This window comes from Ammospiza caudacuta, chromosome 1, assembly GCF_027887145.1.
Source record: "Ammospiza caudacuta isolate bAmmCau1 chromosome 1, bAmmCau1.pri, whole genome shotgun sequence".
Classification (NCBI taxonomy): Eukaryota; Metazoa; Chordata; class Aves; order Passeriformes; family Passerellidae; genus Ammospiza; species Ammospiza caudacuta.
In genome coordinates, this window is record NC_080593.1 from 130,086,060 (window position 1) to 130,103,842 (window position 17,783).

Below are 17,783 nucleotides of genomic sequence, written 5' to 3' on the forward strand. Positions count from 1 at the left end.
CTTGCTTAGGCAGATAAATTACATCTGGGGGCCAAGTCAAGCAGATAATACCAGCTGACAAAACAGTGGAGCACAAATCCAGAAAGCTGCGTTTGGAGCAACTTAACCTCTTGATATTCTGCGAAGATGATAGACTTTCTGAGGTCCCTAACAGCGTTTTCAGGAAGCTCAGCGCTGCAGAACCGGGCACTTGCTGAAGTCATTTTCTAAAAACATCAGGGCATGGTTACAGGGAACAGAGCTGCATAGTGCAGGAAGTCAGAACAAGTTGCACATATACACAACCCACTGCATATCATATACAGATATTACACTGGATTTTAGAACACCACTTCAAGAGTCACTGACTTCAGGTCACCTACATTTCCTACTTAACTGGAAATGACATTGTACTGCACTACTTTGCTGCAACTATTCCCTTAAAATGTCTGTGGCTGTCTTATTCTTGTTAGTAAAGAATGGAGACCTCTGTTTTTTCTGAAAAGCACAAAATTATGATTTCTCAAAGCTTGGGAGAGAAGTATCCAATTAGTTCACCACGAAACTGAAAGGACACTCAGGAATGGTTTCAGAATTATTGGTTGTGAAGTGAGGAAAAGAAGTGAACTACATCATGGGGAAAGTAAAAGAAGCGGCATAGAGAAGAAAAGAATGTCTGTCTTTAGGGTGAAAAAAGATCATGGCTATATCTTTGAAACCACTTTCAATGTCTAGCCAGAGTTTGGTTTTGTTTCTCACACTGGTGGAAAAGAGATAGTGATACACAAAAAAATAAGTTAATAAAATAACTAACTAAAGAAATAATTCTATAAGGACATTCCAGAGTAGGCAAAGGGATGAAAGGATCTCTCTTGAAGAGCAGAAAAAGAAATGGAATAATCGTGCTAAAGGAAAGGTACAAAGAAAATCGTATGGCTTAATAATGTAACTTTGAATTATGAAAAAATGGTCACCCTGGTCCTATTACATTCATTATTGTTACATTTTTTCCTCAAATCTGACTTAATAAAATAGATTGACAGGTACTAAAATTTTTAATCTTACCATCAAAAAGATAAGTGACAACTAAATTGCACTACAGAAGTGATTTCTTTATCATTTGTGACTTCTAGAGACACAAAGGAAAAGCCAAAGAAATTGCACCAGTCCATTTGGACCAGACCATTTGCATGCCATCTCACAGTTCTAGAATTTTCCTTTTCTCTTTCTCTTTTACAAACAGATTATCTTTCTCAAAAATAAAAGGACCCAAAATTGTAGCTGACATTGGTTGGAAGCCCAATGTTACTCAGTATAGGTTCTACAGCTAGATAAAGGTTCTGCTTAAAATAATCATAAAAGGGATATTTTAATCAAGCATAATCATTTAGAAAAATAACAGGGGAGGAAGGGAAGCAAGGCACAGCTCAGACAAACCCCACAGAAGTCACAGGGTGGCTCACGTCCTGAACGTTGTGTCAGAGATGACACTGCCCATGCCAGCAGGAGATCCACAGAACCAATATTAGGAGACAAAGAACTGTACAAGGAGTTTCATTTCTCAAAAAACAGACAGTTCTGCAAAGGTAATGGAGAGAAAAAGCTACACCTCTTTTTCAGAAGTTAGAACAGAATGAATATGCTACAACCTGCTGCAACCTAATAATGACAGGTAGAAACAAAGTGTACCCACTATGTGTAGTCTGGACTGTTAATGGACAATGTAAATATCCTTCAGGAACTCCTACAGAGACCTTGCCTTACAAAAAATATCAAAATCCTTACTCATCTTCATGAGTGGGTGTAGCTTAATCCTTGTCGTAAGTGTCTAATTATTTAATTAAAACTTCTGCACTAAAGGATTTCTGACTTTCTTAGACCCAAGGTACTTCTTCTCAATAATTAAATACTGTACTTTCTCTGGCTGTCTTCCCACAGATTTCAATTGCTTCCTCTGGCCATAGTTATTATTAAATTATTTTTTAATGTCATGTGAGATTGAGACTGCAGATCAACTTAACTTCAGTTTCTACCTAAAAACTGGAACAGCCATGAAATGCTGATCCACACCTATAATCCTTTGTGTAGATGAATTAAATAATTAGAAGAGCAGTTTTGTGAAGAAAAACCTAAATTATTATTTGTTCTAAACTATTATCTCAAGAATCATAAAAAGTCTACAACGAAATGAAAGCACAAGAAACACAAGAAACAAAAGCAAAACTACTGAGAGTAGTTCAGATTGACATTTTACTTTACAGCTCTAAGGACTACTAAAGTGGTAAAAATGCTGGATTGGGAGTAGGAAAATGAAAATAAAACCTTATTCAGATGCATTTCCAATTCTGTAAAACTTAAATATTTAGTCAATATGTTAAAAATACTGTAGAGTACCTCTAAAAACTTTTGCATCCCATTCTAGCACCATGGGAAGTCATTGTGAGGCCTTTGCAGTCATGCATGGAAAAGAATACCGATTCAATTTTAAACTCAACCTGCAAATTTCTTGTATGGAGTATTAGACTAATTCATTAGGTGAAAGAATATAATTATGCTTATCAACAATTGTGGGGTTTTGCTCCTGTGGTAGTTAAAATGTCTAAAAAAAAATCAATTTTTTTATGCCTTACATGAAGGATTCTAAAATGTTTAGAGACACTGTTGTCTGAGCATGAACAAATCTGCACACAGCTTCATCAGTCTGACTCTTGAATGCCAACACAATTTAAATACATTCTCTACATAATTATTTAAATATTTCTCACTGTATTTAAATATGCCAGAAGCTAAAAGAAATAGGTTAAAAATTTAAAATACCTCTATTTTATTTGAAAATCAGGTATAATACTTTGCTTTCAAATATGCTTAGTCTCCACGGGTCCAAGTAAAGGGGTTTTGACACATCTGGCCTAGAAATCTATCAACTCAGGTACTCAGAAATAGAAACAATCAAAACCAGAGGTTGCACTACAGTGACATGTCATAAGCCTTGCAGCAGAAAAATAGTGATAATCTCGAGAAATGGGCAGTTTTCAGCTTTTCAAATATCAGTATAATTGCCTGACTTTAATGTTACACTGTCATTTTAAATTGCAATAAACTACCATCAGTGCTATTCTCAGTGTCAGCTGTTCATGATCCAGCAATTAAAGAAGAATCATTTTAAAAAGATATAAACATGAAACAGATGGACACACATTTTCATTTTCAAATTCATGCTGCTCTTTCATGTTTCTTGTCTCACTTATGCCTGCTTTTTTCCTCTCTCCTTCTTTTTCTCTCTTGTTTTGGTCTCTTTTTTCCTCTCTATTCACACCCTGACATCCCCAGCTGCAGTCCCCAAAGACAGATCCTATGCTGCCAGCTCATACTGGCATTCCTCCCAAGAATGGAAGGAAAGGGACACAGGAAACCACTTTCAATGCTGCTGCTATTTGGTGACCCAACAGAATAAAGCCTTTATATGTGGGAAGCACACGTATGCATTTCATAAAGAATACATGCACAAATCCTTCAGACCCTAGTAGCCTCTTGTTTGCATTTCTCACTCAGAATAAAATACGTCCTCCAAGCCTCCTATATAGTGTGTGGAAACCACCCTAAAAATCCTCTTTTTTTCTGAAGTAAGGGGGGTTATAGAATATAATAAACCCCAAATACATATGTATCACTGAAAGGAGAAAACAAGGGAGAGGGAAGTAGGATATATCTTTACTGTGTCTGCTGGCCTGGAAAATAAATACCGCTGTTGTGCAACTCTGCAGCTGCTCACTCTCTCAATTTGTTGTTTTCGTTCTGGTTTTTATGATTTAATCTCATATCCTTACAGTTAATCTGAAAAGGGTTCAGGCAGCTTTATTTGTCTTCCTTCAGATCATGAGCTTACAGATCATGATCTTTTCCTATACCAAGAACCAATTCTCTCTTTGTGACAAGGCTCAACCTCTGATAGATATAGCAGGAATAAACTGACTCATAACACATTAAAATGAACATTCTCACAATATTTTCATTTTCTTTTTTTCATTGAATTTCATGAAAAATATCCTTGAGGAAGTTTTTCTTCCATTAATATAATTCTTCCATTAATGAAAAATATATATTGTAAAATGAAAGTCATCATTTTCAAATTTTGAAGAACATTTTGGATTCTTAAAATACAGACTGGGGAAAATAATAATAATTTTTTGAAACCCTCAAAAATCCACATCTACCTGAACTACATAACACCGCTTCAGATATATATTAATAGCTGTGTCATTGTAACCTTGCTTTGGGAAGATGCATGAGTCGTTTACTACTTTTAGAGAGCTATGTATATGTATACAGAATAAAGGTTTGTGAAGCAATACTTCTGGAATGTCACAAAATATTTACAGTTTAAAACACTAAGTACATATGTGGAAAATTACTGAAATGGCTTTTCAATGGATCCTACTGAGAGGGAAAAAATAATTATTTTAAAAGCTAAGTATGGCAATACCACATAAAGATCTAACAATTCAGGCAAAGAGAATAACAAATTAAAAAAAGCTTCATAGGTTCCTTGTTTCCCAGATTTTAATTTTAGGGTGTTGTACACATTTTAATAGGGCATTATAAACATGGGCTTGGAATGAAGAAAACAACCATTTTACAAGCTGATTGCCTCCTGCAGAACGACTGAAAAAAAGAGATTATGTCTGTTCAAATTATTTTTTCTTCTAGAAACAAAACACATATTGTATGATGAGTAGTGTAGATCTTGGAAACAATAGACTACATGAAAGATCTTAATGAAAATAAAATAAAATCAGGCCCCTTTGCCTAATCCAGAATTAACGTGAATCTGCAAATCAAAGAACTGCAGCTACAAATCTACCATCTGTGCTCAGCAGACCTCAGAATAGACCTTATGAATCTATGGATTACTTAAAATAATATTTCACATTTCTTGGATTCACATCATTTTGCAGTTTTCAGGGAATCTGGTGTTACACTGTATCAGCATTCATACAACCTGCACACAAGGTTAAGTCTGTGAAAACCACTACATATGATCACAGTTCAACTGTCCTTAGCACAAAAGATCCATGTGGGACAAATTCCCTTAGTCTCACCCCAAACAATGTCAAATACACCATGGCCATTTAGTGAATCATACACGTGTGCCTGCTGGCCCTGCCCTACCCACAGGTTTACTACATAAAAAGCAGTAAAAGCACCATGGGCCAGATTGTAAACACTGTGGTAAAGAATTTAAACTGAGAGAGGGTAGATATAGGCTAGACATAAGGAAGAAAAGCTTTACTGTGAGGTTAATGCCACACAGGAACTGGTTATCCAGAAAAACTGTGGATGGCCCCATCTCTGGAATGTTCAAGGCCAGGCTGGGTGGGCTTTGAGCAGTGGTCCAGCGGAAGCTGTCCTTATCCATGGCAGGTGGGGGGGATCTAGATGATTTTAAAGTTGCAGTCTAAGTCATGCTATGATTCTATTATATGAACTAGAAAAAATAAAAATGTAATGGAAAACTGTTCTGCTCTTGTTAAGTACAACTTACTTCTGAACATTTTTTTTTTTACATTTTGCTTTTTTCTGTTATAGATCCCATATAAGAAACATGCTCCTGGAGAATGTGTAATCCAAAATCATCCATTCCAGTCTTCTTCAGGCAAAAAAATATAGATCAGCCAGAGAAGAGCTATAAACAAGTACCTATCTATCTGTCTAAACAGGCCGGTATCTATCAATTGCAAATGGGACTGTTGCTTACATCAAGGAAACAGAATAGTAGTCTAATGGTTGAAACAATAAAATTTTAATGAAGAACAATACTAGTAAAGAGAACAGGAAAAAAAATATGGTGAGTACTATTCAAGGATGGAAAAACAAAAAAGCACAACCAGAAAAGACACAGTAAGGAGTGAGACAGAAAGGACATTGATGACCTTGAGATAAAAGGAGTGAATGTTGCCCTTTACTCTGTGACCAACATGTTTCCAGATGACCAAGATAAGATATATGACACTTGATTTAAACAACTTCTAAGCAACGATTGCTGCAACACCCATGGAAGCTACAAAAAGATGTAAAAAAATTTGACTAAAAGAATATATTTTACCTTTATAGTCAAATCATAACCCAAATGTATAAAGTCTTAGCAATACCTTTCTTTTCACAAGTGGTTATTGATTTTAACATTTTTAAATTATTTTTTCTGTCAAAACGAATGTCCTTCTGATGAAAAATAAGACAGAAAATACAGTTCTCACTTTCTACTTTTGTTTCTATTTACATACTTCCATTATTGTGATTATGCAAGGCAAGCAACAACCACTTCTAAATGCTTGAGATATTTGGTTTATTTCCTTATTACGTTGGACATTTTGAATGGCCAAGTTTTTCTCAAAGAATTCCTTCATGTAGACAAATAGTCTAACATACTAGTTAGTGGCTCAGTTTCTGCAGATACCTAGTTGAATTCTGGGATAGTCTTTCTCGGAACTGTCGATATTCTCCTCTAAAAGCCCATTTGACCAGTAAGACTTTGAATGGGCATCACAGAGGAATCTTTTAGACCTTCCATTAGAACCAGAAAAAACGTATATGTGAGGAGCATTAGGGAATAAAATTATTCAGAAGACTCTCTATCCTTCAGTAGCATATAATATATATAATATTCTAAGCATATTTGTATATGTAAATTAGGGAACATCGGTATTATTATCCAAATAAAATATGAAGAGGCAAATGACTGAAAAAGCTATCTGAACTTAAATAATATATCAAGTAGAAGTAATCACAATCAGCAAAATAGTTCTGATTTCAGGAACAAAGCCTACATTCATCCTGTTGGAAAGTATCACTTTATATTACCCATGTTTATCATTTAAGTCTGTTTAGGGTAAATACATATTGCATATCTCAATTATACATTTATTCATATATTACTCTCTACCTCCATATTTCTGTGTGCATATAATATAAAAACACTTTCAGAGTTAAATTGCTGCTGCTAACAAGGGTTTGGGATTTTTTTTATTATCATGTTATCTATGATACCAATTTCCTGGCAAAATTAATGGGAAAAAATGAGCCACAAGAGAATCAGCCTGTCTCTCCTGCTCTCTAATGTCAGGTTAGGGTGCCAGTTGTGTTTTTCAGACACTACACATGTAACTGAGGAGCACTCAGGACAACTAAATACTGAATCCAACAGCTGAAATCAGAGCAAACAGCCATAGGCACAAGACATTAAACAAAAAGGGTTAGATTCATTACATTCAATTTGCGCTCATCTAAGACCAAAAATAAGAAATAAAATATGGGGTAATACAAGATGTAAAGAAAAACGGAAACTCTTTTCCTTATACTGAATGGAAAAGATACTATATATGTCTAACTTGTTTCAAGCTCACAGAATAAATGCCGTAATGAGGTCATTTCTGGGCAGCAGAGAAGAGCTGCCAGATTATACTGCTCTGGCTGCCAAATTCCAAGGCAGTTGGAGGTCTCTCACACACACGTGAGGATATCATTTCCATGGAAACACCTGAGCAACCGCACTCTCATCTTTCCCTTCCCACCATATTTAAAGTTCTATAGAAGTGTGGTTTATGAAAAAATTATATCAGTTCAATGAAACCATTTTTACTTTTGTGTTCTCGTAAAACCTGGCCAATGAGATGGAGAGTTTTCTGGTGCCTCTTGGAATAATCACATAAAGAAAAAGAGAGGGAAGTTCTTGTTCCAGTCTCTGGCTAAACCAACTCTTACTGCATTAGCACTCAGAGTTACAGTTTCAAACAACACAAGCAACACCAATTTAAATCAGGGAAGAAAAAAATATTTATACTAATGACAGTAGCTAACAGCAAGAAACTGAGAAACCATGAAAAGACTCAGGTCATTACACAAGGATTTCACTATCCTCAATACCATGTACTGCAGGTACAATCACGTCTTAATTCAGTAGTCTGAACAGATGCTGTCCTCCATTAACCTGCCTTTTTGAGTCCTATTTTGGGTTTGCTATAGTGACCACAAAAGAAATACGGCGACGTTCTGCACAGCACAATTACTGTAATTTGACCAAGTTGCAAGCACATGGACAAACTGTCACACTGCAACTGTCATGCCCCACACTTTTTGAGTAAGAAGGAATGAAGAGCACAAACTGGCTATGACCATCTGAAACCAACAAAAGGTTTCTCAGTCCTGCTTCAAAATGCCAGTATGTATTTTATAGGCTACAGACTAAAAGCAAGACAAAATTATAAAAGATAAAATCAATTTTGTAGCATAAATTCATCAGATCTTATCAGGATAATCATTAAATACTTTCTTACCTGTCTGATGTGTCACTTGTTACTGGATGCTTTACTGTTGAACCATTCTTAATTGAGTCTTGTCTTGTGAGCCCTTGAGATCTGTTTTTGTCCAAAGCTTGTGTGGATATGTCACCTGGTGGTCCCTGGTACTGCGGATGCTCCTGCAGTTTTGCTTTTTTCTCCTGAGGTGCTTCCTCGTTCCTCAGAGCTCTCCCTCCCTCCTGGTCCGGCGGCTGCGGCACGTGCGAGCCGCTGTTGTAGAACCAGGCTCCCGATTTCGTGAGGATCTCCTGTTGCTTTCGGCACAAGTTACAGACCCACATTACCTGTGCAGACACATTTAAATGCAAAATCCGTTAGCTCCTGAACACTGTATGCAACCTTTCCAGCAAGCACACATCAACTGACTGTTACCATTTCCCAAAGTAGAAAGACTACAGCTTTACTTCTATTAAAATTACAATATCTTAGCTACAATATAATAAAATATGTCTCTACAACCTTGGAGTAACTGGTTTTCAAAAAAATTACAAAAATACTTTTATTCTTTTTTTTTTCATTATTGGTAATGCAAGGAAAAGCAACAGGTAGTAGCAACAGAAATGAAAACGTTCTAATACTGAGGTTCTAATTGTAATAAACATAAGCTTTGAGAACTAACACTATACCTTGAGGATGACAGAAAAAATGAATTAAAAATTATTGAAATTTTAATCCATTTTAATTCTCTCACTAAGGAAGGAACTTTATAAAAAGTCATCTGCTGTTGCAAACAAGTCATTTTATAATTCTCCAAAATGCTCTGCTAATTTTCTTCCATGGTGCTCTATAGCCAGTGCTTACTTGAAGATGCTGACTTCAAGATGCAACTTCAATTCCATAGCAATTTTAACTTAAAGCTGTTTTATAACTAAAATAACACAATGTGTAAGGCGGTGTTTTTCTCCACTTCCCACCCACAATTTAGCTTGCACTATACGCTTACTAAATTATAAAAGTATTACAGCTTCCCAGTTGTGTGATCCTGCATGTAGTAATGAGATTTTTTTAATATTCTAAAATGTACTTCTTTGCAAAGCTTTTGACTCTGATCACCCTAGTCACATGGCAGTTCAGGAAATCAACACCAACTATCTGTAAGCTAATTTCATAATAACATACAGTTATTATGCTATATGAGAATAAATCAGAATGCAGTGAATCAAAAACAACACACCAGCTATGAACACATTCAAACTGATTACTGTGTTACTCTAAAATTTGGATTGTAGACAGTATTAATTCACTGCAAGTTTCCTCCTTCGCTCTTTAATCTTCATTTTTCTTAATCCTTAGTTTTCTTTTCTTTTTCTTGCCTTTATATATTTTTGTTTAAGTTCACAGACAGAATTGTACTAGTTTTACTATACATTCCTTGAATGTCTATGCTCAGCCTTCAATCTAGTTATGCCTCCAGTTTAAATTCTACAGCAAACTGCCTTTTTTCCAGTAGTTTAGAGTTTAGGACATGCAAAGGCTTACATCAACATTCATCACTCTTTTAAACGCAGCCAACTCCGTGGAATCACATGGAAGATGCAGTTTCTACCTCCACCATAAATCTAGCTCAGTCCTCCAGAAAAAATTTCAGAAGTCGCAATCTGTATCTTGCTTTCATTCTCCAGGCCATTATCTAATAGATAATTTGGGCCATGCTCTCTAGCCAATTCTCACAAAAAACCTTTCAATGAGAGCTTCATGCAGAAGGTTATTTGGGTGCAAGGGTCAGACTCAAACTGAAGCCACCAACTGCCTCATTCTCAAACTGTCGGGCTGGGGCAGGAAAAGGAGGCGTCACTTGCCTGTTTAATGGTGGTGGTATATGCCCCATCCTAGTAAACTTCCTTCTTATCTTTTTAGAGGGCTGTTATAATTTATGAGAACTCGTGTCTGCTTACATCAACAATATAGAACAAATCACCAAAGCACTGAGGGCAAAACAGAGAGACTCCTCAAGAAGCAGCTTGCTCTCTGAGGTACATTTGATGTCCTTAGGGGACATTCAAAGGACAAAAATGCGTTTGCTTCAGGCCTGGACATCATTCAAATACACATTTAAGAACAGGTCTGTATTAGCTTTGCTAATTAAGCTAGAAAGCAGCAAAGTGAAATTTCAGACCCCAAGACAGAAGTACTTTTGCCCTCTTCAATCAATAGTAATTAAAAGGCTTTAATATTTCTGCTAGGTCTGTACACAGCTGAAAACAGTTCTAAACTTTCCATGTATGTGTCAGAGCAATGAAAGGACCAGATGTGATACAATTATGTAAGTATACAAACATATAACAACTTGAGTAACAATGTGATAAAATCCCCTGAAGTTCTCATTTGCTATTTTCACTTCATTTAGTAGATGTTAAAATATCAGAAAAGCTAGATACTACAGTCAAATCACTTGGGCAACTTTTTCCTTGGCTGACAGTCATAACTTTGTCCCCAGACAATGGACTCCAGGATGACCAGTTTTATTCTCCTTTACCAAACAGAATAAAAGTTCCCTCTGAATTTATATGATTTCCTATCCCCTCCTCTAAAAGCAGAATCAGGAAGAGTACTCCTGATCTAACCTGATTCCCGAAAAGTTTATTTAGGGTATTTCAGATTGAAAAAAAAAATCAAACACATGGCATTTAAAATACAAAGATGTATGAATTTTGCAGATTTTTTTTTCTGCTTTTCTAGGAGCGCTTAATAATTCCAAGTTACACTTCTGATGAAACCTTATTTCCAACATAACTTCAACATGCAGGATTTCATAGTGTTGACCCTAACATAATTTTAGCTTCAAATGTCACACACAGTGGAAAGAATGGGAACTGTCACAAAGACACAAATGTTTGTGCTTTCAGTGAGCACAAAAATTACAAGCCCACAAATAGCTCTGGACAAAATTGCCTTCCCCATCTTATTGCAGCACGTAGAAGTAGTCTCACAATTTAAAAAGTACTGGTAATTTTTGGTGCAGACCTCTCAATTAAATCCAGACACACTTGTAAGAGGGTGTCAGAAGAGCACAGAGGGCACAGTGGCATGTTCCTGGGCAGGATTTCTCCGCCTGGGACACAGTGCTCAGCAGCTCCCACACATACGGAGCAGCTCTGTCCCTGCCAGGCCAGAGCAGCCACTGAGACTGTGACAGCAGCACTGCAGAGAGGCAAAGGCCACACGAGTGGACTGCATGCTCAATACAGCCATTTTGGCAAACCTAGGAGGAGAAAACATAGAATTTTCCCTTCTAAAACTGAAATAAAAAAGGACTAACCCCTTACATCAGAAATCTGCTCTCCAGGGTAGACACATGATCTATTACACACATTTGCAACTCTCCTGCCCACCCTCCCAAAAACAGTCATAAGCATATTTTGTACACAAAAATCAGCGTTGAAATCTGTGGGTGTCACTCCTCCACACGAGAACAGTGCCAATTTGAGAAGGAAAATATGGGGGAAAATCTCCTCTCCAACCTAAGTACTAGTTCAAAACTAGAACATCAGGTGCTAGTGGCACTGGATCGGGATGTTCTCCATAGGAAAGGTTGAAACTCCACCTAGTGAATACATGAGGCATTGCTCAAGTTCAGGTAAACTTCTCATTGCTGAAAAGAATGCACTAAACATACCTGACATTTTCACATTACCTGTTATATCCATTTTTTCAAAGAATAATTTATTTTTTCATATACAACACTGAAATAAGTATTCCAAATATGGATTAGACAGATTTACCTTAAACCTTCCATCTGCTTTCCATTCTCAAAGGTTAGTTCTATACAGTGAACTAATAAATTCTAATTCATTTTTGATTTCTTCACTATTTTTGGTAAAATTATTCATAATATGTTCCCACTTCTAACACTGCCCAGCAGCTTTCATCACATATTATTAGCATTTATTATTACATTGGCCAATAAAATAAATTCTGCAAAACCTCCAGCAATCAGCCATTTCCATCTACATATCAGAAATAAATAATGCACAAAAATCACTTATTTGTATTGTCCTAAAAAAGATACTAAAATTTTTTGTTCTTAGATAAAACAGATTTGAGATACCACTTTAACTTCAATAAATGCAAAATATATTTATCAGGAAATTACATCCACAGATATCTCAAGAGAAAACAAAACACAATTTAGTAAAAGGATATAGTATGACACTCAGTATTTTCATATGGATCATGTGAAAAGACAGCTATCTTAAAAATCACTATTCACTATCCCTGTAAGTACAGTTATTGATGGTCTAACCCTAAACCCTGAGAAGAAAATGGAAGCCTTATTTTATTGAAGATGAGATTAAAAGGCTCAGTATATTTGATTATGGATAACCTTTTGTTTGATAGCTGTAACACTACAACCTAAGAAATAATTACACCAAATCCTCACCAGTCTTTAGAACATTGCTTCAAATTACAGGTGTGCTGAGGTGAAAAATTGTAGTGCAATGCTTGCACAGTATTTCACCAAATCTATTAGAGTCACCTGCTTGGCAGAAGCATCTAACATATATCAGCATTATATTAACTGCTGCACTTGCTGCTAGTAATCTTAAGCAAATTTCATACGTTTTTGTTGGTTTTTTGGCTGTCATATTTCACATAGGATACAATTCTTTAAAAATCATACAAGGTAACAAGACTGCAGCACTGAAAGCAAGAAGGGCACAAAAGGAGAAGTAAAAAAACTCTGCTTGGGTCATCAAGGTAATTAATCATGATTACAAACACATTACTGCTTGTCCTTTTTTTTTAACTAATTTGTCACCAGTACAAAACTTCATTACATCATGGAGCAGGGCAATGTTTGAAGCCACCCTGTACTAAGGAAGTTTCTTTAGGGATGTAGTACATCTCTCCATCAGGCACTGTGTTGATGACAGGTGCACAGAATCGTTAGGGGGTGAAGGGACCTCTGGAGATGATCCAGTCCAGCCCCGCTGCCAAGGCAGGGTCATCTGGAGCAGGTGACACAGGAACGTGGCCAGGTGGGCTTGGAGTGTCTCCAGAGAAGGAGCGACATCCCTGGGCAGCCCCGTTCCACTGCTCTGCCCCCCTCAATGTTAATAAGCTCTTCCTCGAGCTGAGGTGGAACTTCCTGTACTTTACTTTGTGGCTGTGGCTCCTTACCCTGTCCCCGGGCACCACCCAAAAGAGTCCACATGCCAGTGTGGAATGGACACTGCCAAACCAGCACTGCCACGAAGTAACCTGAGTCACCCTCCTCTGTGCAGTCAGGGAAACTACAATTTACTGCAGCAAATCTGTCCATCTTCAAGGAATACAGACCCAGTATCAGTAGGGGTCAATGGTATCTTCTTTACTTTTAGCCCCTATTTCTGCTAATCTTTCTTCATTTTGCCTTTTTGCAAGGCAAAACTGCTTCCATGGAACTGTAATAAGTGAGTGTCCTGGGTTTAGGACTGTGAGGATCCCTTTGAACATCATATCCCCAGAAAATGAGATGGAATTGCTTTTCTGGTTATTGGGGTTTTTCAGAATACACTAAAATCTCCCAAAAATTTTCAGCAGCATTATTAGTTGTCCCTGTCAGAAGTAAAACTTTTTAGTACCCTACTTATTACTTAGAATTCAATCTTCCTCAAATCAGACTAGAAAACTTCTAGAAGTTAGCTAAAACTTAAAATCTTATCTACTTGGTTCTATACACTACAAAAACTTGTCTCGTGTTTGCATTAAAAACACAGTAGTTCCCTTTTGCTATCTAAAGTCTTTGTTCTCTCTTACAGCCAGAAGTACTGATTTCCACAACTGCTGGGGGAAAATTTGCTGTTTTCTATAAGAAATTCTTTAAAAATTTCTGGGTTGACATTCCTTTTTAATCAAAGTGTCTACAACTGTGGAAGATTTATATATAGCATGTGCAATCCATAGCCAACATTTATATTTTTGGAAAACACAGAGCCTTTTGCAATGTCTGTACGATCTCTCTATAGAGATATAATTCTAGAGGTTTGGGTCCAGAATAGAGATGCATCTTTTGCCGCTGCTAAAATCTATTTTAAAGACACAAAACCATTATTTTGAAGTTATTGGAATAAATCTTTATGCTCATATACTCTAAGCAGCAGAGTCTGGTTATAACTTTAATGAAAAAGAATCTTCTTTCATTTTACTGTTCTGACTGTACAGACAAGTTCCCTTTACATTTTCTTCTGTTACATTAACACATTTAGTCAGTGAAGTGCATTACATAAGCAAAGTTAATCTCTGAATTTGTGACTTTTATAAAAGTTGATAAAGATTACATGTTTTTTCAATATTTTTCTATGCCACTAGTCTGTGCTATGGTACTGACTTTCATGTTATAATCAGTTTGCCTGAATATCAAAACTGCTAGGATAATTATCTGTCTTATATCTGTAATGACAAACAGATATCTATCCCTCAAATTTGTATTAAATACCACAAGAATTCCAATACCAGCTAAGAAAAGTGAGAATGTTTACAATACTGGTATGAGACCAACACCTTTACATATATTTTAAGAGATACGTGTATTTGCACTACAACAATGCTTTGTACTGGGGGAGTGATTACATTTGTTCTTGACTTTGTAGTGAATGGATACATCATGTATGAAAAGTTATAATGGCTGTAAACAACCAAGTCAGAGTGAAATAAGCATATCATATCTTGTGCATGCATGTGATACAGTATATATTTACATGACACTACCCTTCTAGCAGAAAATTATATGACTAAATTTTTTAAAGGTACACTCTTTGGTACAAATGGTGACCTTATTCTAAGGGACAGTGTATCTCTTTTGTATCACTCTTTTACTATCCTCAAAACATATGCTAGTAATTTTGTTCATACTTTTTTCAACGCCTCTACATGCACAGTAGGACTAGAAACTGTTAGAACACTAATCTAGCTGGGTTAATAAAAGTCAAAGCACATCCTTGCTAAAAAATATTGTATAAAATGAAGAAGTTAATGTATAAAATATTTGATATGCTTCAAGGCCTGTAAAGGCAGTAATCTGGGTTTTTTCATTATAGCACAGGCACAACTCAAAACTGTCCAGTCCATGCCAATGAAGACAGTGCAAAATTCCTACACAGTGCCATATTTACCATACTTAGCTCCTTCATGAGCTTTCATGATTTCATTAAGAACTAGAATGCTATGCAGACTTCCAGTGAGAAAATGGCTATTGTGACATGGGGTGTGCTTTGGACATAGCACAAACTGGTCAGTATTATGTCTCAACAAATGCTGCTGCACTCCTTCCAAAATGGAATCCATTAACCTACACAGTAGTTCAGAGGGCCATGAGGGTTTATTAAATTAGTGCACTGGGTTTGGCATGAAATAAACCTGCTCTAAGTGAACAGAGTTTACAGCATGGTTCACAAAGAATGTCTTTAACTTTGGAAATTTAAATAATTACTTAATATACTGAGAATGTACAGTTGACCAAGTTACATGTTTACCAAACTTTCAGATTTGTAACAGTCTCAGAAAAGCAAAAGAACTGAGTACACAGTTCCTGCATTTTTCTTAGCAGACTTAAGCTCATTAAGTGTACTGAATAGGAAGAAACCTCATGGATTGCTTCCAGTTGCCTGCTGTTTCAAAGAATTTTTAAAAAACTTCATAATGTAATAAATTTTCTTAAAATTAACTATAAATAATGAGCCCAAAATCTGTCAAAACACTTTTCCAAGTCCTACAGCTACAATAGAAAAAATGCCTTTCAACTTCCAGTGCTCACATGCTCCAAACTAGTTTATTGCTATTTATTCTTGTACCAGTATTGGCACTGGCATTTCTCTCCTGTTTGCTGCCTGATGTTTTCACAGTTACCAATCACATACCCTCTCTGCTTTCATTTTTCAAGACCAAATAGATTTTGCTCTTTGAGACTACACCTATACTAGGAAGACATAACCCTGTCACAGGGCCAGGTGCTGGCCCAGGATTCCTGCGAATTCTTGTGCTTCCTGGCACAGTCAGGCCTTTGCTAACCAGCATCCCCCAGACAAGGCCAGCACACAGTGTAGGAGAACGGCATGGAGCAAAAACCACTCCTAACAAGCAGCTTGGACTCAGTTACCCTGCTATGGAAAGCAGAATTCAGGACTGTTGATCAAGACTGTGCCACACAGGAGTCCCTGGCCTGTAGTTCAGAGAAGAAAACCTTATTAGTCCTTAAATTCCTGATTTTACACTTAGTGGTGTTTTATTGCATTCATTTTCACTATGGGAGTTCAGAAGGTCATCTGGTTCTCTAATGTGCAGTATCCCATTGCTCTCCTGTGCTGACAAGTATCCAACTTTTTGTAATGTATTTAATTACAGCTTTCTTGTTCTCTATGCCAAAGCCACTAGTGACAACATTAAAGGTCTTCCCCGGTACTAAGGCTTGAAGAACTCATGTAGGAAGTTGATTGCAACACTCCCCTCTTTTTCTTTATTCAATTAATTCTCATAGTTTCAGTTTAACCAGTAATTACTGTTGGTCTTCTATAATTTAAGCTTCTGCAAAGAAGTTAGTTTTTTTTACACTAACCCTTAGCTGTCCCTGCACAAAAGTTATTTAACCCCTCAGTCCAATTGTTTTTGCCTATTTGTTCCCTTAATGCCTCAAAAAATAATTATCTCTGTAAAGACTGTTTTCAGAGCAACTTTGCCCATTAGAAATTAGGATTAGAAATTTGTGATGGAGAAAAGGCAAATTTTTTTTGTAAAACATACAAATAGGCAATTATGATTGCAATAAGGAAATACAAATAGGCATTAGAATTACTATTATTCAAAATTTTTCTAGCAAAGTGGATGCTATTAACAGCTTTTACACAAATATTGCATGTTTGAAAATATTAAGGTTTTTTTTAAAAATAAAATATTATTACGATATTTTATTAAATTTTCAATAAAATTTAATTATTATGAGCTACTATTATACTAAATACTTGTTTTCCACCAAATTTGGCACATAGGAAACAATCCAAATGACATCTCCAAGTTGTTTTATTTTACGAAGACTTTTGCTCTCAAAGGCAATGTTAAATAATATTCAAGTATCATAAAATTATTTCATTCTGAGACTTTTGTTTCCTACAATTCTCAATTAGATGTTATTTATACGTCTTCATGCTCAAAAAATCTGTAATGTCACAGCTTCATTAAGGGATCAGCTAATAAAAATAACAAATTATCTACAGCCCAGAGGTGCTGAGCATATTCGTTAATTAACACCTGTAAACTGTCTGAAGATGAATGCACTAAGTGTTCACGAGTTATTTATAAATAGAAGACACAATATCAACATCAACAAGGGACCAAAAGGGAGGAAATGTGACAGGACCACAATAAGCCTGGGGTCTGTATGCAGATGGCACTAAATTGAAATAAACAGAATTACACCATTTGCATCATCTGTGTCATCATTCATTACTGAAATTGTCTGAGAAAAACGAAAGATCC

The 17,783-nt window shown here is 36.2% G+C and overlaps 1 protein-coding gene across 1 annotated transcript in view; it reads right to left on the bottom strand.

Annotated features, from left to right (window-relative positions):
- The window catches only part of RIMS2 (regulating synaptic membrane exocytosis 2), a 443,432-nt gene that overhangs the window by 320,978 nt on the left and 104,671 nt on the right, over positions 1 to 17,783 (bottom strand). Inside the window, exon 4 of the mRNA XM_058808280.1 lies at positions 8,310 to 8,617. Coding sequence (XP_058664263.1) covers positions 8,310 to 8,617 — 308 coding nt within the window. The remainder of the gene's footprint in view (positions 1 to 8,309; positions 8,618 to 17,783) is intronic.